The sequence below is a fragment of the Phyllobates terribilis genome, unplaced genomic scaffold, assembly GCF_046119375.1.
Source record: "Phyllobates terribilis strain yellow unplaced genomic scaffold, ASM4611937v1 Scaffold_3__8_contigs__length_932513732, whole genome shotgun sequence".
Lineage (NCBI taxonomy): Eukaryota > Metazoa > Chordata > Amphibia > Anura > Dendrobatidae > Phyllobates > Phyllobates terribilis.
Window position 1 is genome coordinate 733,885,258 of NW_027362763.1, and position 19,395 is coordinate 733,904,652.

The window sequence follows — 19,395 nt, forward strand, 5'->3', positions numbered from 1 at the left end:
CTTTGTAGTGCTGGACATTACCTGTAAATATGACAATACTGGATTAGATTATATTCGATCGATTAGGCTAATTTAAAAAAAAATGTTCCTATGTCTATATATTATTGTTCCATACTTGTTATGCTGCCTCTTAGAGTTATAAATATCCATCTAAATAGGTCCGCGACTGATGGTCATAAATGGCCATAGGCTTAGCCGTACAACCTGGATCATTTTGTAAATGGTCGGTGGATAAGAATCAGTGCACTATAAGCGGATTTTTATTATAAGCCCTGTATATTATGGACATTAAGGAAGGGAATTAAAAAACCAACAAAGGTCACCATAAGAAGTATGTCACAAAAATATCTAAACACAGGAAAAATGATACTTTCATGAACAATTGTTCTGCTTTACATTGTGCTACAGAAAACAAATATTTAATCATGGGGCCACTATTTTTAAAAACATTTTTATTCCAAAGCACCACTTTTTTCTTTCAGCGCTGGAGTGGTGCTTTTAATCTAAGATTCCAGAATATAGACTTATACTCACCCACCAGCGTGTTCAATTTTTATTTGTGCCACAGCGATCCCTTGGTGACACATTGTGACCACAACTTCTGACAACCGGAAGTCAGAGGTAACGTAACGACCACAAGTACTCAATGTACGTCTATGGGAAGCAGAACGAGGATCTCATAGACTTACATAGAAAAGTGACCTCCGGCTCATCCAGCAAACACTGGAGCGATCAGTCAGGTCACAAACTGCAGAAGACTGATGGGAGCAGTGGTGATAGAAGCTGAATACGGCAGCTGTCAGTATAGGACAGCATATATACAGTACAGACCAAAAGTTTGGACACACCTTCTCATTTAAAGATTTTTCTGTATTTTCATGACTATGAAAATTGTACATTCACACTGAAGGCATCAAAACTATGAATTAACACGTGGGATTGTATACTTAACAAAAAAGTGTGAAACAACTGAAAATATGTCATATATTCTAGGTTCTTCAAAGTAGCCACCTTTTGTTATGATGACTGCTTTACTTTTTCACAGTGTGAATGTACAATTTTCAAAGTCATGAAAATACAGAAAAATCTTTAAATGAGGTGTGTCCAAACTTTTGGTCTGTACTGTATATGGACTGTGCTATAGTTTATCTTTTGTTGTTTAGCCAGGTAAGGCTGTGTTTATTTTGCTGGTGTGCAGAGCTTTAAGCTCTTAATAAAGCCTGCAAAGAAAACCCGGTTTCCTGAGTCTACTTCCGGAGGTGGCCGAGTGAGTCGTCCTACCACAGTTGGTGTGAGAGTGCTGGCAAGATTCCAGGAACACGTGTACCTGCCACAGAGGCTTGTGGATGTCCTGGGTGAAGGCCGCTAACCAGCCAGAGATGTCCGACAGCATGGAGGAGCTCATTAAGCACCTGGTGCAGAGCCAACAACAAATGCACCAGCAGCACTTGCCGAGCCAGTAGAGCATGCAGCAGAGCCAGCAGTGCATGCAGCAGCAGCACCAGGAGACAACCAAACTGTTGCTGAAACAGATCCAGTTGCAGCAAAAGTCGCAGCAGTAGTACGAGTAGGAGCAACAAAAGCACCAGCAGAAGCAGGAACTGCAGATACAGCTTCTGGCGGATGCCATCCAGGGAAGAGCAACCGCCCCACCCCCAGGGCCGATTGATGACTCCCATGTCAGGAAGGTGGTAAGACAGGTCATGCAGAAGATGACCCACGGGGATAATGTAGAAGCCTTTTTGACAGTATTTGAGAAGGTGGCTGATCGGGAGAGACTTCCACCAGAACAGGGAGCAGAGGTTCTGGCGCCATATTTGTCGGGTGAACCCCAAAAGGCATATTTCGACTTAACACTGCAGGATGCCAAGGAATATAACAAGCTGGGAGTGAATATGGCGGTGAGAGGCCAACGAGTCCACCACTGGGCGTATGCCAGCAACAAACCCCCTCGCTCGCAGATGTTTGACCTACTGCATCTTGTTCAGAAGTGGTTGCAGCCAGAGTCCTCTACTCCGCCCAGATGTTTGAGCGGGTGGTGATTGATAGATACGTGCACTCCCTTCCCAAGTCGGTACAGACTTGGGTTGCCCAGGGCAATCCCCAGAAAACAGATGACTTCATCAGCCTGGTAGAGAGGTAAGAGGTGGTTGAGAAATCCCTCGGGAAACCATATATATTTACTTCTCAGTACTGGGGGGATACTAAAAAGTGGGCGGGTTCACCATGGAATGGGTCTAGAGCCACCACTGGGGGGCATCCCACTGTCACTGAAGGTGCCACAAGAATTGTTGTTAAAGATATAGTCTGTTGGCGGTGTCACAACCCTGGACAAGTAGCCGTCCGAGGTCATATGTCCACTGAGCCCATGGACTGCAGCCTAGGAATACGGGGTTCCTATTATGCTTATCCAGCGCAGTGCAGACTGTCGACCCGGCAAGGGGCCGCAGGCATGTGCCGTATCCATTAATAGAGTAAAGGTGCTTGGACTGTTGGACTCTGGGAGTCTGGTTGTTATGTTCTGCTACCAGAGCTAAGGAAAGAGAGGAGATCTGTCCCTACGATAGAACTCAGCTTAATCCCTACGATGTAACAGGGAACCTGATCCTGCGATCAGACCTGCTAAAGTCCTAAGCTAGTCTGTACGGAGACCTATAGATGTGGGGAAGGAATCCCTACAAGTACTAAGGACTGGGAGGAATAAGGGACACCTCCTAACAGAAATAGTAGCAGACAGACGAACAAACAAAATATAAAGAACATAGAGGTCAGTAGACCAAGCAAACTAACAGAGCAAGACACAGAGCACAGGCTAGCTAGAAAGTAGATATACAATGAAGTCCAGCAAAGCCAGAAGGGCGGAGCAGGATTAAATAGGCCAACAAGGTCATGTGACCAGCAAAGGAAAAAAAACCTAAGAGCAAGGTTCTAACAGTACCCCCCCTTCTAAGAGGATCCTCCGGATCCCCTAGGACCAGGCTTATCAGGAAATCTCCTGTGAAACGCTCTGATAAGTCTGGATGCGGAAACATCATCCGACCTCACCCAAGAGTTATCCTCGGGACCGAAACCTTTCCAGGCCACAAGATACTGCAAACTACCTCTATACCATCTAGAGTTAAGGATGCGAGAAATTTCATATTCCCCATCCTCCACCACCGGAGGAACAGAGGCAGAGGCGGCACAATCCGATACAACAGCTTTTTTCAACAGAGAGACATGAAATACCGGATTAATTCTCCAGGAGATAGGAACCTCCAACCTAACAGCAGATTGGTTGACAACCTGAAGCACCTTAAAGGGCCCTACAAACTTGGGACCCAATTTCTTTGAAGGAATCCTCAACCGCAGATTCCTAGAGGACAACCAAACCATGTCACCAACAGCGAACAAAACCTCCTGTCGTTTCCTATCAAAGTAGTCTTTAGATTTTCTGTTGACCTCCTGAAGATTACCACGCACATCCGTCCAAACTCTCTCCAAATCACCGGAAAAATTCTCCTCCTCAGGCACGGCAGATCCCAACTTGGAGAACGACCCAAACGACGGATGTCTCCCAGAACAACAAAAAAAAGGCGAACAACCAGCAGAAGAAGATGTATGATTGTTCAGAGCAAATTCAGCAAGTGGCAGAAACTCAGACCACCCCTCTTGATTGTCTGCCACAAAACAACGCAAGAACTGCTCAACATCCTGGTTTTTCCTTTCTGTCTGGCCATTAGATTCAGGATGATATCCGGACGAGAACGACAAATGAACTCCCAACCTATCACAAAAGGCACGCCAAAAACGAGCCACGAACTGAGGACCCCTATCAGAAACAATGTCAGTAGGAATGCCATGAAGTCTGACAATTTCCTTGACAAAGGCCTTAGCGAGAGTTTTAGCGCAGGGCAGTTTGACGAAAGGAACCAAGTGACACATCTTGCTAAAACGGTCCACGACCACCCAGATGACAGTAAAACCCTCAGAGGGGGGAAGGTCAGTTATAAAGTCCATAGCCAAATGTGTCCAAGGAGCACTGGGAACCTCCAAAGGACAAAGCAACCCCGCAGCAGGAGTATGTGAGGACTTAGATCTAGCACATATAGTACATTGACGCACCCACTTAATGACTTCCTTCTGCCATCCAGGCCACCAAAAACTGCGACCCACCAGTCTCTTGGTCTCAGAGATTCCGGGATGACCTGCCAACCGAGATTCGTGACACTCAACAAACAAATCTCTCCTAAAGGTCCCAGGCACAAACAACCTCCCATGAGGAGTGTTAGAAGGTGCATTCTCCTCCTAACAGAAATAGTAGCAGACAGACGAACAAACAAAATATAAAGAACATAGAGGTCAGTAGACCAAGCAAACTAACAGAGCAAGACACAGAGCACAGGCTAGCTAGAAAGTAGATATACAATGAAGTCCAGCAAAGCCAGAAGGGCGGAGCAGGATTAAATAGGCCAACAAGGTCATGTGACCAGCAAAGGAAAAAAAACCTAAGAGCAAGGTTCTAACACTGGTGACCTTAATTAGAGCTACCCTTCTCCACCAGTTGATCCCTTCCAAAACTGTTGGCGTTTGGTGCATCCATGGCAAAGCCAAGGACTATCCCGTGGCTGCAGTAACAGTGGGAACAGAATGTGGTGTCCAGTCTCACAAGGTTAGGGTGGTTAAGGACCTGATACATCCTGTCATACTGGGCCGTGATTTTTCTTTATTTTGGGACTTGTGGGGGATGGGAATCGGACTAAGTAGCATGGGGAAAAGCCAGGTCCCTGGAGAAGACTCTCTGACAAAGCTATCGTCTTGTGAGAAAAACTACGCAATAGTAGAAAAAGAGTGTTTAGCCATAAAGTGGGCCGTAGATAAACTAAGATACTACCTGCTAGGCTGGTAGTTTAAGTTGGTGTCAGATCATGCCCCGTTGAGATGGTTGAGGAAAAAGAGGGGTAAAAATGCTAGGGTAACTAGATGGTTCCTAGCTCTTCAGGACTTCAACTTTCACATAGAGCATAGGCCCGGAAAGTTACACGGGAATGCTGATGCCCTTTCTAAAATTCCCTGTCTGGTATCGGAAGGTGCCCAAAACCTCGGCTTTGGGCAGAGGGGGGGAATATGTGACAGAATCACTGGAATGATTTATGAAGGGAGATATGTGTCGCACAGGTTGCTAACCTGTGTGAACGGAAAGCAATGGATTTTCGGTCAGCATGTTATATGCTGATGGGTTAACTCACTTAAAGGGCGTGGTTTTAGGGGAATGACATAGTGATGGGAGGGACGTCATTCCCCATACCTCCACTTCCGGGTGTGGATGAGCAACGTTTAAATGTTCAGTCCTGTTTTTCTCTCTCTGTGTTGTGTTTGGAAAGGCAAGGTCTCCAGACTGGACAGCCATAGCTCAGGAGGAAGCTGAAGGCTGGACATAACCTGTGTGGGCGAACCGCACACACATATATGGACTGTGCTATAGTTTAACTTTTGTTTTGTTGTTTAGCCAAGTAAGGCTGTGTTTATTTTGCTGGAGTGCAGCGCTTTATGCTCTTAATAAAGCCAGCAAAGGAAACCTGGGTTCCTGAGTCTACTTCCAGAGGTGGTCAAGCGAGTCGTCCTACCACAAAATATAATGAAAACAAAAAAAAAATAGCAATATTAAAATAATACATTCTTCTCAGAAATATTTGGCTCATTATAACACAACAATTTGGTCAACCTTGTAAAATTGAGTTTTGTAAAACAAAGTGATAAAGTAACTTTTTTTATCCAGTTTTTAAATGAAGGCTAAAACATTAACAATATTCCTAGAAGTTTATAGTTATAGATACATTTCTATAAGGTAAGTAAAACTGGTCGTATTCTGTTTTTAATTATCTATATTAGCATAAAATATTAAGCTAAGGCTGAAGAGATGGAGTAAAAAGAATGACAGCCCAAGACTGATATACAGCAGTCAACATCTCTGAAAATAAAATTTGAAAAATGCTTAAAGGGAATGTCTCACCCCCTGGCACTTATCTGACCTCTAATATGGGCATACAGGTTACAGAAATGTAAATTTATACTTACCTGTATGCCTCATATTAGAGGGCTTGTTGCAGTGATATGTCTTTTTACTCCTACAAGTTTCTGATGTGTTCCAGTCCCGGGGCCTGGAAGGAATCCCCGCCTCCTGTGGTAGCTACAATGTTTCCCCCCTCCCCTGCTTGTCACAGTACCCTGTGATGTGCAGTTGCAGCAGCCAAATCCAGGCACTGCTGTCACATGCAGGGAGGGGGGGGGACATTGTAACTACCACAGGAGGCAGGGATTCCTTCCAGACCCCGGGACTAGAACACATCAGAAACTTGTAGGACTAAAAAGACATTTCACAGCAACAAGACCTCTAATATGAGGCATACAGGTAAGTATAGATTTACATTTCTATCACCTGTATGCCCATATTAGAGGTCAGATAAATGCCAGGGGATGACAGATTCCCTTTAATGGCTCCAAGGCATAATAGCCCTTATACTCTTTCAATGGTAAAACAGAGTTAGTTAGGAGAAATTTTTTTATGTCAAATTTCTGGCACAGATGCTACCATAATTTTTGTTTGCAGTTCACAGGCCATATACAGTCATAAAATAACATGCAAAGTTCAGTCTATAAGAAAAATAACAAAAACATCCAATAACACAACAATAACATGTTAAGATACAAATACAATCTGACCCATTAAGCTTTGTGGATAAGTCGCTTTTGGGCATACCTCTTTCACAGCTCACACTTTGGTATCTAATGATATAAATGCACAGTACTTACATAGGATAATGTATATTATCTAATATTATGATGCATTCCTGTCTGACTAAAAGAGGGTTTTATCAATTGTATCTCTCCTCTCCATTTATCTTTGCTATATTTAGTCGGCATTGGCGGACAGACAGGCCTACTAACTATTATGATGGAGAAGTGTGGCTGACATTGATGACCCCTAGACACTGCTCCCCCCTTTGTCCTAAGAGACATAGCAAAGATAGGCTTTTTAATATCACTAAAGGGTATTTTTCTTCCCCAAAATATGAATATACCTGTCCTAACAAAATATTTATCTGTACACATCAAATTTTGGACTCCTTTTTTTCGGTGGAGCTATATGTTTAGGTCATGGCGGACACAGTAAAGTTCTTTTGACTTTTTAGTAAAAAATTCACCATATTAGTGTCTAAGACACTTTTATTTGTCTTTTAGTATTTTGATGTCAAGAACAGCACTTCATGCTATACTATTCTTGCAGCCAAAAATAATGCAAAGCCCAATAGAAACCCAAATGGACCCCATTAACGTTAGTGTGAACAGAGGCTTAGGTAAAAAAAAAAAAATTAAAATGTGCAGTGGAAATGTGGACCATAGAAAAAACATCCCATTCTGCAAAGTTTTTGAAATATTCCTGCAAATTTTACAGGTATATCTTTTGTCAAATCCTTTCCATGGGCCATAAAAACTTGAAATGCAGTTCCAAAAAAAAGTTGTAGTCTAATCATATATTTTTAGCACTGCTTTCCTTTATCCAGCACAGTAAATAAGGCAATAATCATGATCATTTTTCTCATTTTTACTCTAAATACTACAATTAATAATTAGTATAACACAAAAAAAATACAACTTTTAATAAGGTTTCCTTACCTGCTGGGAAACGCTCTATTGTAGGCAAGTTGTCGACCTGTAAGGTGGCATTACCCCCACTTCTTGTAAATCGTACTACGTGGTACTTTCCATCATTAATAATTGCATTAACTTCTTCGATTGAGATGTCATCTGTTCCAACATTAAATTTGACTCCAATTTTTCCTTGGTGCTGGAAACAAAGAAAAATAGCGCTAATTAGAATTGGTCTTATGAAGAATGTGAAGCGCGTATAGCTTTCTTTCTTCTCTTAGGGTTTTATTTTTCGGGAGCAAGTCTCTTGACATTTCACTAAGCCCAGGACATCTTACTCATAGATAATTGATATTCTAAATCAGTTACTGTACTTTTACTGACGGATTGAATTTGTATTTTTCTCTTTGTCTTTGCAATTTACAAAAGAGAACTAAACTCTTTCTCTTTCTCTTGCCTCGTGAAATGCATAAAACGATGTGTGACTGAAAATTTCAAATTTCTGAAACTTTGTGCAAACTCTATAAACCAATGAATGCCAACAATTCAAGCTCAAGGAGAACAGTTCTTTCTATAATATTAGTATGCAGTAATTGCGTGATGAGAAAAAAAAATAAGAGATGATCAGCTACCAAGACTTTCTAAAGAAGAACAACAGTTGAAGAAACAATGTATCCCTGTTCCATTGTAAAGCTCAAGTTTCATTATATTCAAAATAACAGGATATTTCATATTCTAATAAAGCCTTTAATTAGGTAAGTATAGCATACCCATACTAATTTCAAAAACAGGCTCCCTTCTGGAAAAACATTAAATGTAGAGGTGACCACAAATCTGAAGTCTGTCCCATTTACTTTGAAAGGAGTTCCAAAAGTTGGCAAGCAAGAACCTATGGGATATTTATGACAATTTTTTTAGATATGCCATAATTGACCAAGATATTAAAGAAGAGCTCCAAGCTAATTCTTATTTTCATAATCCTTTATAAATTTGTGTAGTGTGAGTGCATTAAAGAGGTTGTCCCCTTGATTTGAAAAGGGGGCGGATGTCACGTGAACCCTGTGGCCAATCAGCAGCTGCTTTGCTCTCCCCGCCAGTAGAGAAAAGATGGAACTACTGTATGTAAAGAATTTACATTTTAAGTTTAATGTATAAGGGTTAAAAATTCCAAATTGGAAAATATAACAGTTGTAAACTATAACAATTTTTGGAGTCCAAATACAATCTATTGCTATTCAATATGTGAAATTCTCCATATATACCAAGAGTTTATACCTCTTATTATGTATGCAAATTGTCTCTTCAAAGAGGAAAAGGACTTGAACTCTAGTGACACCTATCGGAAGTAGCAATCCTAAAAGTCAATATCAACCCTTTAACAAGGCTTGAAATATGACTTAGACTAAAAGCTAAATCAGAATCATAATTTGTAGACACGATATTTTGGGGTATTTCCCCTCATCAGTGCAGAGTATAAGATCTACTGTAATTTGGCTGAGTGAGAAGCTAAAACTGAGATCTAAGGGGTAATGTTTCCCCTTGTGGAGAGTCACATGCCAGGTCTGACACGCCAGTATGAGGAGACTTGCATGCTTCTCTGGGAAATTAAATATGCAAATTGTCTCTGCAGAGAGGAAGAGGACTTGATCTCTAGTGCCAACTGTTGGAAGCAGCAATCCTACAAGTCATTATCAACTCTTTAACGAGCCTTGAAATATGACTTAGGTTAAAATCCAAATCAGAACTCAATTTGCAGACAGTGTTTTGGTGTATTGCCCCTTATCAGTACAAAGTATGAGATCTGATTTTGCTGGGTGAACAGTCAATTCTCTCTGAAGAGACAATTTGCATATTTAATTTCCCAGAGGAACATGCAAGGTGTTTAAGTCTCCTCATACTGACGTTCCAGACCTTTCACTTTCCACAAGGAGAAACCTTACCCCTTAGATCTCAGTCTTATCCTCTCACCTAGCCAAATCAGATCTCATACTTTGTTTAAGTCTCCTCATACTGGCGTTCCAAACCTGTCATTCTCCACAAGGAGAAACCTTACCCCTTAGATCCCAGTCTTATCCTCTCACCTAGCCAAATCAGATCTCATACTTTGTACTGATGAGGAGTATACCCCAAAACACTGTGTCTACAAATTGAGATTCTGCTTTGGCTTTTATCCTAAGTCATATTTCAAGGCTCAATAAAGGGTTGATAATGACTTGTAGGATTGCTACTTCCAGTAGGTGGCATGCAAAGTGTTTAAGTCTCATACTGGCATGCCAGGCCTGTCACTCTCCACAAGGAGAAACCTTACCCCTTATACCTCTGATTACTAAACTCTGCATGGTACATCTTTGAAATGAGAGCAGAGCATATTGATCATGGTGCCATGGTGAAAATCTGTAGTAATGAATAGGATTTTTAATTTACTCCATATACTCAATGATATTACATTATTCCAAAGGTTTAGAATTACATCTGGTAGCAGATTTGCTCTTAAATTTAAGTATGCAACAGATAAGTATCACAAAAAAAGATCAGCAGTGGCATACAAAGCATGTGGTTGTAATTTTTGTTAATCACAATAAAATACAAAACGCAGCGTGCGCACGTCCATGAATCAAGTCTGCAACATTACACTAATACCCTAATTTCATCTTATGTGAGAAGAACTCATACTGAGATTCATTTTTTTTTTTTTTCCATTATGCATTGAAATCCTGTACTAACAGACAAATGTAGAAACTTAAAGATAGGCTGGTGTGGAGTTTCAACATCTCAAGACATGGTTACCTCGCGGGTGTCAGAATTACAATATATATGTAATGATGTACCTTCACTGGCTCACTAATAGATGCTGATCACAATAGTTTTCCAATTTTAGCCTAAGGGTAAAATATAATGTAAGCTAGAAAAAAAAGATATGCTGGAAATGTATGCTAAATGCATTAGAAAATGGGGAAAAATGTCACTCAGTTTCCCGATTAGTAAACTTGAGGTTAATTTTTTATTAACTTGCATATTTTTAGACTTGTGCATTAGGAAAAGTTGGGAGAAATAAACTTCTAATGTCAAACTTCTCGAGAAATTCTAAATGAATAAATTTCAGTGTTTCATTGTCCCTTGGGCTGTCTAGTTTAGAAGTCCCATTTATATTCCAAGACTCTCAAAAGTTATAATATTGAGTATATTTTCCAGGAGGACCCATCACTAGAGATGAGCGAACCCGAACTGTAAAGTTTGGGGTTTGTACTGGACATCTAGTGTCTGGTGCTGAGCTCTGAACATGGACTTTTAGAAGTCTGCTTTACAGTTCGGGAGTTTGGGGAGGAGAGAATGAGATTTTCCAGCTCCAAAGTTTGGAACTGGAAAATGGGGTTCGGGTTCAGGTTCAAGTTCAGGTATAGTTCTGGTACCCGAACTGAACATTGGACCAAAGTTCAGTCGAACCCGACGAACCCAAACTTCCACGGGTCCACTCATCCCTACCCATCACTTACAGTGGGTATGGAAAGTATTCAAACCCCTTTAAATTTTTCACTCTTTGTTTCATTGCAGCCATTTGGTAAATTCTACAAAGTTCATTTTTTTCTCATTAAATTACACTCTGCACCCCATCTTGACTTTAAAAAAACAGAAATGTAGAAACGTTTGCAAATTTAATAAAAAAAAAGAGTGAAAGGAAAGTAAAGGAAATCTGTCACAGGTTTTTGCTACAACATCTGAGTGCAGCATATTGTAGGGAAAGAGACCCTGATTCCAGCAATGTGTCACTTTAGTTTACTAGTTGCAGCAGTTGTGATACAAACAGAGTTTTCTCTGTATCAGTGCTCAGAAAGCTAACCCCACCCACACCACTGATTAGCAGTTTTCTGTGTACATCGTATATTGACAGTAAGCTGCTAATCAATTCTGGGGGCGTGGTCGGACCAGGAGGCACGTGGCAGCTAGTCCAGCAGTGATAATGTCCTGAAGATAAAACACTGGTTGCATTGAAACAACAGCACACAGCCTAATAAGTGACACATCACTGAAATCAGTGTCCCAGCCCTTACCTTTTACTGCCTGGCTGGAATCGAGAGAGGACGCCATGTCACGTTTGGAGAGTCCCTGGTGTGCCTAAATAGTGGAAATCCACCAAAAGTGAACCCATTATGGAAACTACACCCCTCAAGGATTTTATCAAGGGGTATAGTGAACATTTTGAACCCAGAGGTACGACACAGAATTTGATAACATTAGGTCATCATATTGAATAAGTTGTCATTAGTCTTGAGCGCAAGTGCTCGCTACTTGAGTTTGCATCGGGTACTCAGGTATGCACCATGTATCGTGGGTGCTCGAGTGACATGCTCGAGTCCCCGCCCGCATGTTTCACGGTTATTAGACACCCAAAAAAAACATGTGGGGATCGCTCGTGCATGGCAGGCAATCCCCGCAAGGTTTTTTTGGCCGCGAAGCGTATGGGGCGGAGACTCGAGCATGTCACTCGAGCAACCGCGATACTCAGTGCTTACCTGAGCACCCGATGCAAACTCAAGTAGCGAGCACTTGCGCTCAATACTAGTCACCATATTGTCATTTTTTTTTTACTTTTGAAAAAAATCCCAACCCTAACCCTAGCCCAACCCTAACCCTAGCCCAACCCTAACCCTGGCCCAACCCTAGCTCAACCCTAACCCCAACCCTAACCCTAACCCTAGCACAACCCTGACCCAAACCCGAGAATTTATTTTTTACGCTGTTCCTCATGCAGTATAAGTGATCAGACGACTTTATTCTTCGGGTTGGTGTGATTACAGTGATACCAGAATCATATTAGGTTATTATGGTTGACAGCTGTCACACACTAAAAGACGCATTTTTTTCTAAAATCTAGTTTTTGCATCGCCATATTTTGAGAGCTATAATTTTTCCATATTTTGGCCGACAGAGTCATGTGATGGCTTGTTTTTTGCGGGATGAGTTGACGTTTTTATTGGTGCCATTTTCAGGCATGTGACATTTTTTGATCGCTTTCTATTCCGATTTTTGGGAGGCAGAATAAACATAAACCAACAATTCAAGAATTACTTTTTTAAAAAAAAAAAATTATGCTGTTCCGCGTGTGGTAAAATTGATAAGGCAGCTTTATTCTTCAGGTCAGTACATTTACAGTGGTACCACATTTATATTGTTTTTCTATGTTTTGGCGCTTTTACACAATAAAAGCTATTTTATAGAAAAAATTAGTTTTTTGCATCGCTTTATTCTGAGAGCTATAACTTTTTTATTTTTCGGCTGATGGAGCTGTGTGGCGGCTTGTTTTTTGCGGTACAAGATGACATTTTCAGCAGTACCATTTTTATTTATATTCATCATTTTGATCGCGTGTTAATCCACTTTTTGTTTGGCAGTATGATGATAAAGCATTGTTTTTGCTTCTTTTTTTTTTTTTTTTACCGTGTTCACTGAAGGGGCTAACTAGTGGGACACTTTTATAGGTCAGGTCATTCCAGAAGCGGTGATACCAAATATGTGTACTTTTATTGTTTTTTTTTTCAGAATAATATTTATTGATTATATTTTGATTATATTTTTATTTTTGATAGATTATTTTTTTTATTTTTTTAAATATTTTTACAATTTTTTTTTATCACTTTCTGACACTTTTTTACTTTTATTTTTTGTCCCACTATGGGACTTTCACTTTTTTTATTCTGATTGCCTGTGTAGCATAGGGATGGAGCACCATCCCTGTGCTATACAGGCTGTCAGCGCTGCAGATGCAGAAGATACTTTGGTCATGCACTGCGCATGACCAAAATATCTTCCTGCTGTCTGGTGACCCGGATGTTGTCATGACGACATCGGGTCGTCATGGAAACATCTGGGAAGCCGCGGCATACATCGCTGGACGCCGACAGGAGAGGTGATTATCCCGATCACCTCCCCTTGCCCCTGCAATGCTGCGATCGACGTCGATCGCAGCATTGCGGGGGTTAATGTGCCAGGTGCGGTGCGAGACCGCTCCCTGCACATAGCACAGACTGTCATCTGTGACAATCAGCTGACACAGGGCGGCGATCGCGCCCGCACAGCCTGTGTGCGAGCGCGATCGCAAAGACGTACTAATACGTATCAAGCTCTTGGGATTTAAAGGGGTTAAATATTCCAATGAAATTATTATAATCAAAATTCTTGAAAACCTTGAAGGATATTACAAATTTGTAGAACTTTCCAGGGCCCCATTACATCACATCTCACCCCCTGTTCCCATATTTATCTGTGTTGCTTACATGCTATCCATATGTTCATGTTAATGCTGCCAGATCAAACTTATCATCATTATTGTAGCTTCAATTAGAATACTTGCATACCGGCACCCTTGATCACAAGTCCTGAATTTTTTGATCAGAGAGTTTGATGTTGACTAATTGCAACCATCACTCTACAGTATAAACAGGAGATCAAATATTGGATACAATCTTTTTTAATAAATTATAAGATTTTCTACTGTGTAATCTCTTATGTAATTTATGGATATTTTTACACCGTATAAAAACAATAGAATGTAATGCCATCACATACTGCATTGCATTTTATAAAAAAATGATTATGGGGTGGCCTAAGTATAGTATTGACACTATGGCCAAGGAACTTCATGCTACATCAATGAAGCAGTTATACTAGAAGGAGACTTCACAAGAAATGCCATTAAAAAATCATCAATGTAGAGGGTTCAGCTAGGGCTGGGGTGCCCACCTGTGGTGCGTCGGCCACATGTGGCCAGTGATGCCATTCTGTGTGACCCCCAACCATCTTTGACTCTTCTGTGTTCAGTAACTCTCAACTATGAGGATAGCTGTGCTCATTGTACGATCATCTTGACAACTTGTTTCTGATGTGCTAAATTGTGGAACAGAGGATTCTCTTTGTCTAAATAGTGAAAGCTCCAGAAATGGAAACCCTACTTATTAGATTATGTCATATATAGTACTGTCGATATATACTTAGGACCAGAATACCCCTTCAAGTTTTATGTGGCCCTTGAGAGAGATAAAATCACAAATTTTGGCAATCGGAACATGAGGAAATCTCTTACAATTCATTATTTTTCATATAGAAATGTCTCATTATCTAGTCTCCTAACTAGCAATCACACTAGACACACCAATAGGTACGGGTTGTTAGTAAAATAAAAAATTACTTCCTTGTCCTCCATTACCTTGAACCCCTTTTTTAGCTCACTACTTTAGAATGGAATGAAGGAAATGACTACAATGGTGAGTAATGACACCAGTCCTACCCACCTGTTCAATAAGCTAGACTAGAAATCTACTTGAAGGCATCAACACAATGTGAAGTACCATCTAGGACCACCATTTTCATTGAAAAAATGTGTCCTACATTTCTCTTGACTCAACCAACATTGAAAAAAAAACAACTTGATTTTGTGATACTCTGTTGGGAGAGGTTTTTGCTATATACTGTATTTCAATATGTGGCCATCTAGTAGTTGTGGTGTGAGTTGAAGCCTGTTATGAATGTTGGGATAAGGAGTTGTATTAGTATTGTAAAAGAAAGATAGGAGCGGGCCCATCGGTTTTACCACTGTAGGAAAGCAATAGTCAACATCCATCAACATCCATCCCATTCCACTGAGATTGCAAGTGAAAGATGTAAGGCGAAAAATAGCCTATCGGCCAGATACAATTTTTTTTTTTTTTTCAAAATTCAATTTTTATTGAAAGGTTAACTAATTTTTTATTACAAAAATACAAAAAAAAAAGAATAAACAGGACAATATCAACTTCAATATATCATAGTATATAAGTATAACGTCCAATAAAACATCAAGTTATAGGAAGACAAGGGAGGTAAGGGAACATTTTGAGCCATCAGTTTTAGAATTATGAAGTTACTAAAATCCAATGGAAACCATACATAGTGCAGCCAGGTGCGAAGCAACGCAGAGCATAATCCGTACACAGAGGAAACGCAGAAAAAGGGTGGGTTATATCAGTCTGATGAAAGATGGTAGGCATCGGATTCCTGGGATTCAATCCAGTCTCTCCAAGTCTCACAGTATCTATCACAGTCAGTGGGGAATTGGGCAATCAAATGCTCCATCCTATTCAGGAGGGCTATTTCACAGAACCACTCCTCCAGAGTAGGTGGAGAAGTACTTTTCCAGTGATGAGCAATGATATTCTTAGCAGCCTGTATAAGGTAGCTTATTAAAGACCTTTTGTATTTGGTGAAACTAGTTGGGATCATAAAGAGCAAAATAGATTCAGGAGAGTCAGGCACAGAGAGACTAGTCATTTTTTTAATAGTCTGAATTACCTGAGTCCAGAAACCTCTTATTATGGGCCAGCTCCACCAAACGTGTATCATCGTCCCCTCTTTCACTCCACATCTCCAGCATCTATCTGATACTGCGGGAAACCACTTATGAAGAAATATGGGAACCCGGTACCATCTGAAGATGATCTTAAAAGAGGTCTCTTGAGCTTTGGTTGCAATTGAAGTTTTGTGAGCAAATTGAAAACATTTAGCCCATTGCGAGTCTTCAAAAGATTTGCCCAGTTCTCTTTCCCATGCATCGCAATAGGCTCGTCTGACAGTTGTAATATGGGCTTATAGGTGTTTATAGAGCAATGAGATGGAGTGCAAGGGTGGATATGACAACAGGCACAGTTTTTCCAAATTTGTAAGATCCCTATTGAGCCATCTATCGTTTCTAACATGAGAACAGAATCGTTGCAATTGTCTACAGTCATAGTTGGCTCTTGGAGGGATAGAGCAGTCCTGAAATATCTCGTTGAGGGGTATTAAAGATGCGTTAGATAGTACATGAGCAAAGTGAAGTGGGTGATATTTAATTCTACCTAGAAATCGATTGGAAGATAGCCCCGGTAAAAAGGTGGGATTGTCTGAGATTGGGTTCAGTGGGTCAATTAGAGAGATCTTCTTATTATCTCGACGTAGGGATAGGATTGTACAGTATGTGCTGTAGGATTGTTCAGAGGGTTTAAGGACTGTGGGATGTGGGTTTCAGGGGAGTGTAGTTAATGCCCTTGGACATATAGCTTGTGCTATATGAACCCAAAGCTTCCCATGCTGATGGTGAACATAATCGAGTATTCTGGCATGGACTGCCGCCATGTAGTATTTTCTACAATCCGGAAGACCGAGGTCTCCCAGGACAGATACTATTTTTAATGGAGATGGGGTTCTACAGTAAGGGTTGAAAATTAGTTTTTGGATACTGTGCCTCTCTTACATAGAGCTATGATTAAATTGATAACCACAATTTATTTTGCCCTTTTCTTAACATATTTCACGGCTTAAACGTCTGTAACACCAGAGCAAGTAATAATAAGTCTGACAGAAGAAAAAAATAATTAGCTATTAAAAAGTTCTAAACGATAAAATAAAAATATTACAGAAAGAACTGAGCTTAGATAAAATCATGATATTACCGGCATCACAGAATATTGGGCAATATCTTCCTTTCCCTTCCTCAATCAAAATAGTTTCCATATTTCCAATATATTTATTATTCTTTTAAGAAATTATACTGCTATTACCATACATGAGATGATCATCAGGGTTCAACATTAAGTGTATCATTTTTACAACTGGACAAGAAGTTCACAGCATAGGCTATGGGCTTATAATTTGTGATTTTTTTTTTTTCCAGAGTTGTAATGTGAGCAAAATACATAGAATTACTGTGTATGGTAATAATATTTCTCGTCTTTAACCTTTAAAAGCCGAAAAGGATAATAACCACTGTGAATGAAATGTGAGATTAAGCCCGCTGCTAGCATCTTGTCTCATTTTCCTGCATTTTTTAATGTTTTCTTATTCTACTGACTCATCAAAAGTGAAAAATTCTAAACTTTAAAGACAGGTAAATATTTCATTAATGCCAATACTGAGATATTTGCATCAAATCCATGCTGCCTATTCTAGTAAATGTTTTTGGACTAAAAAAAAATTACTATACGTGACTTAAAATACCTGGTGCACTCCTTAGGAACAAAGTTGGCCATTGGTCCTATCAGAAGACAGTAGGGGTGGAGAGAGCATGTCTTAAGCTGGCTATAAACATTAGATGGCAGTCAGCTGAACAATGCTATGACTGGTTATTCGGTCAACAGCCATCTCTGCCAACTCTTCCCACACACAAGTGTACTTGTTAGGCCTATGGCGCTCCTGTGATCTCTATGATAAGACCGCCACACATCAGTTGGCAGCTTCTGTTGGAAAGAACAATTTGATCGGCAGCCTGAAATCAGACATGCGCGATCGACATCTCTCTTGACCATTGGTCAGTTGGCGCCCAATTACACATTTGAGCATCAGCTGCATCCATCAAAATTGACGGGTTTGGCAGAAAATAATCTAATGTCTATGGAGTCCTTTAGATTTTTCAGAATGCTTTACATGAGTACCTAGAAACAATATTGGAAATAAGTAGACCAGGGACAAGAATTTTGTCACAGCAGCTCCACTGTTTCTAAAAACCACCATATAAATTTGATGAAAGACTTTGGCAGGACCGGCCAACCATCTGATGTTTATGGGGGCCTTACAACCTTCTCCTTACAAATAGGGAAGCAAATATCAGGTAGTTGGATTTTCAGTGCCTGATTCCTTTGGTTTCAGAGGCGTCTGGTAATGGCTTTCTCCTCTTTTCCTATTGGGAGAGTCCGGAGAGATAACCATTTGGTCAACAAATGTTCAGTCATCAGCTATGCTATCTTATGTGAATGGCTGGTTTAAGGAGGGGACCAGATACAATCTGACGATCTATACAGTAAATTTTTGTTTTTGATTGAAAGATCACTTTATGGCTTGACTAAAAGGCAGCAACAGCAATAGCTATCTCTTTTTATAGTAGGAAACAGGGATGTTGTTGAGATTTGAGATTCCATAAGAGGAGAACATTTTTGGCATGGATTCCTCCATGGTAAAAATGTTTGGAAACTGGCCTAATAAATGAAGTGGTGGTAATTGTACTAATACAATTCCCCATGGTCCCCTAGATTTGCATTATATATCGTAAGGATCATGCCTCATATAATAAGGTTGTCACTATATATGCTTTAGTAGTTTGGCCATATACAGTGTAGAAAGCGGTAATGGTACGCTATGTTAATTAGGTTGTTGACTACTCGGACAACTCCTTCTTAACTCCTATGTTTCCCTTTTGTAAAATAATAACAGGTATATTCACCTCTGGTGCCCGTGCCATTCCAGAGGTATCGGCACTGACTCTCCCAGAGATAGATTGACATTGTTGTGTCACGTGATCCCTGTGGCTAATTAGTGCCGGCTTTATTCTCCCCACCTTCAGACATATCACGTACTTATGGAGGATGTGAGAGCTGCTGCTTATGTCACATTATCCCCGGGAGAGCTAGTGCCGACACCACTGGAATTTTGCCGGCATCGGAGGTGAGTATACGTGTTGCTATTTTGCAAGAGGGAAACATGGATTGAGAAGAGGTTGTCCCAGTAGTGAACAACCCCTTTAACATAGCATAGTCAACCATAGTCCAACCTTGCATCACAGCTTCATAGCATAGCACTGGCTGTAATGTTGCCATGTGCTTCATTTATGTAGGAAAATTGTATAACCCTTTGTGTAATATTATGAAAATAGTTACTTACATAATTGAGAAATAATTGATCATTTTGGGCTCATTAAATAATATAATTAATTTAAAGCTTTAAAAAAAATACTGTCAATGGCAAGTATTATAAATAAAATATATA

The 19,395-nt window shown here is 40.3% G+C and overlaps 1 protein-coding gene across 18 annotated transcripts in view; it reads right to left on the reverse strand.

Annotated features, from left to right (window-relative positions):
* The window catches only part of NRXN1 (neurexin 1), a 1,901,072-nt gene that overhangs the window by 197,486 nt on the left and 1,684,191 nt on the right, over nt 1-19,395 (reverse strand). For all 18 annotated transcript variants that reach the window (XM_073672110.1, XM_073672115.1, XM_073672114.1 and 15 more), the window contains one exon: nt 7,657-7,828. In XM_073672110.1, the coding sequence (XP_073528211.1) occupies nt 7,657-7,828 (172 nt within the window). The remainder of the gene's footprint in view (nt 1-7,656; nt 7,829-19,395) is intronic.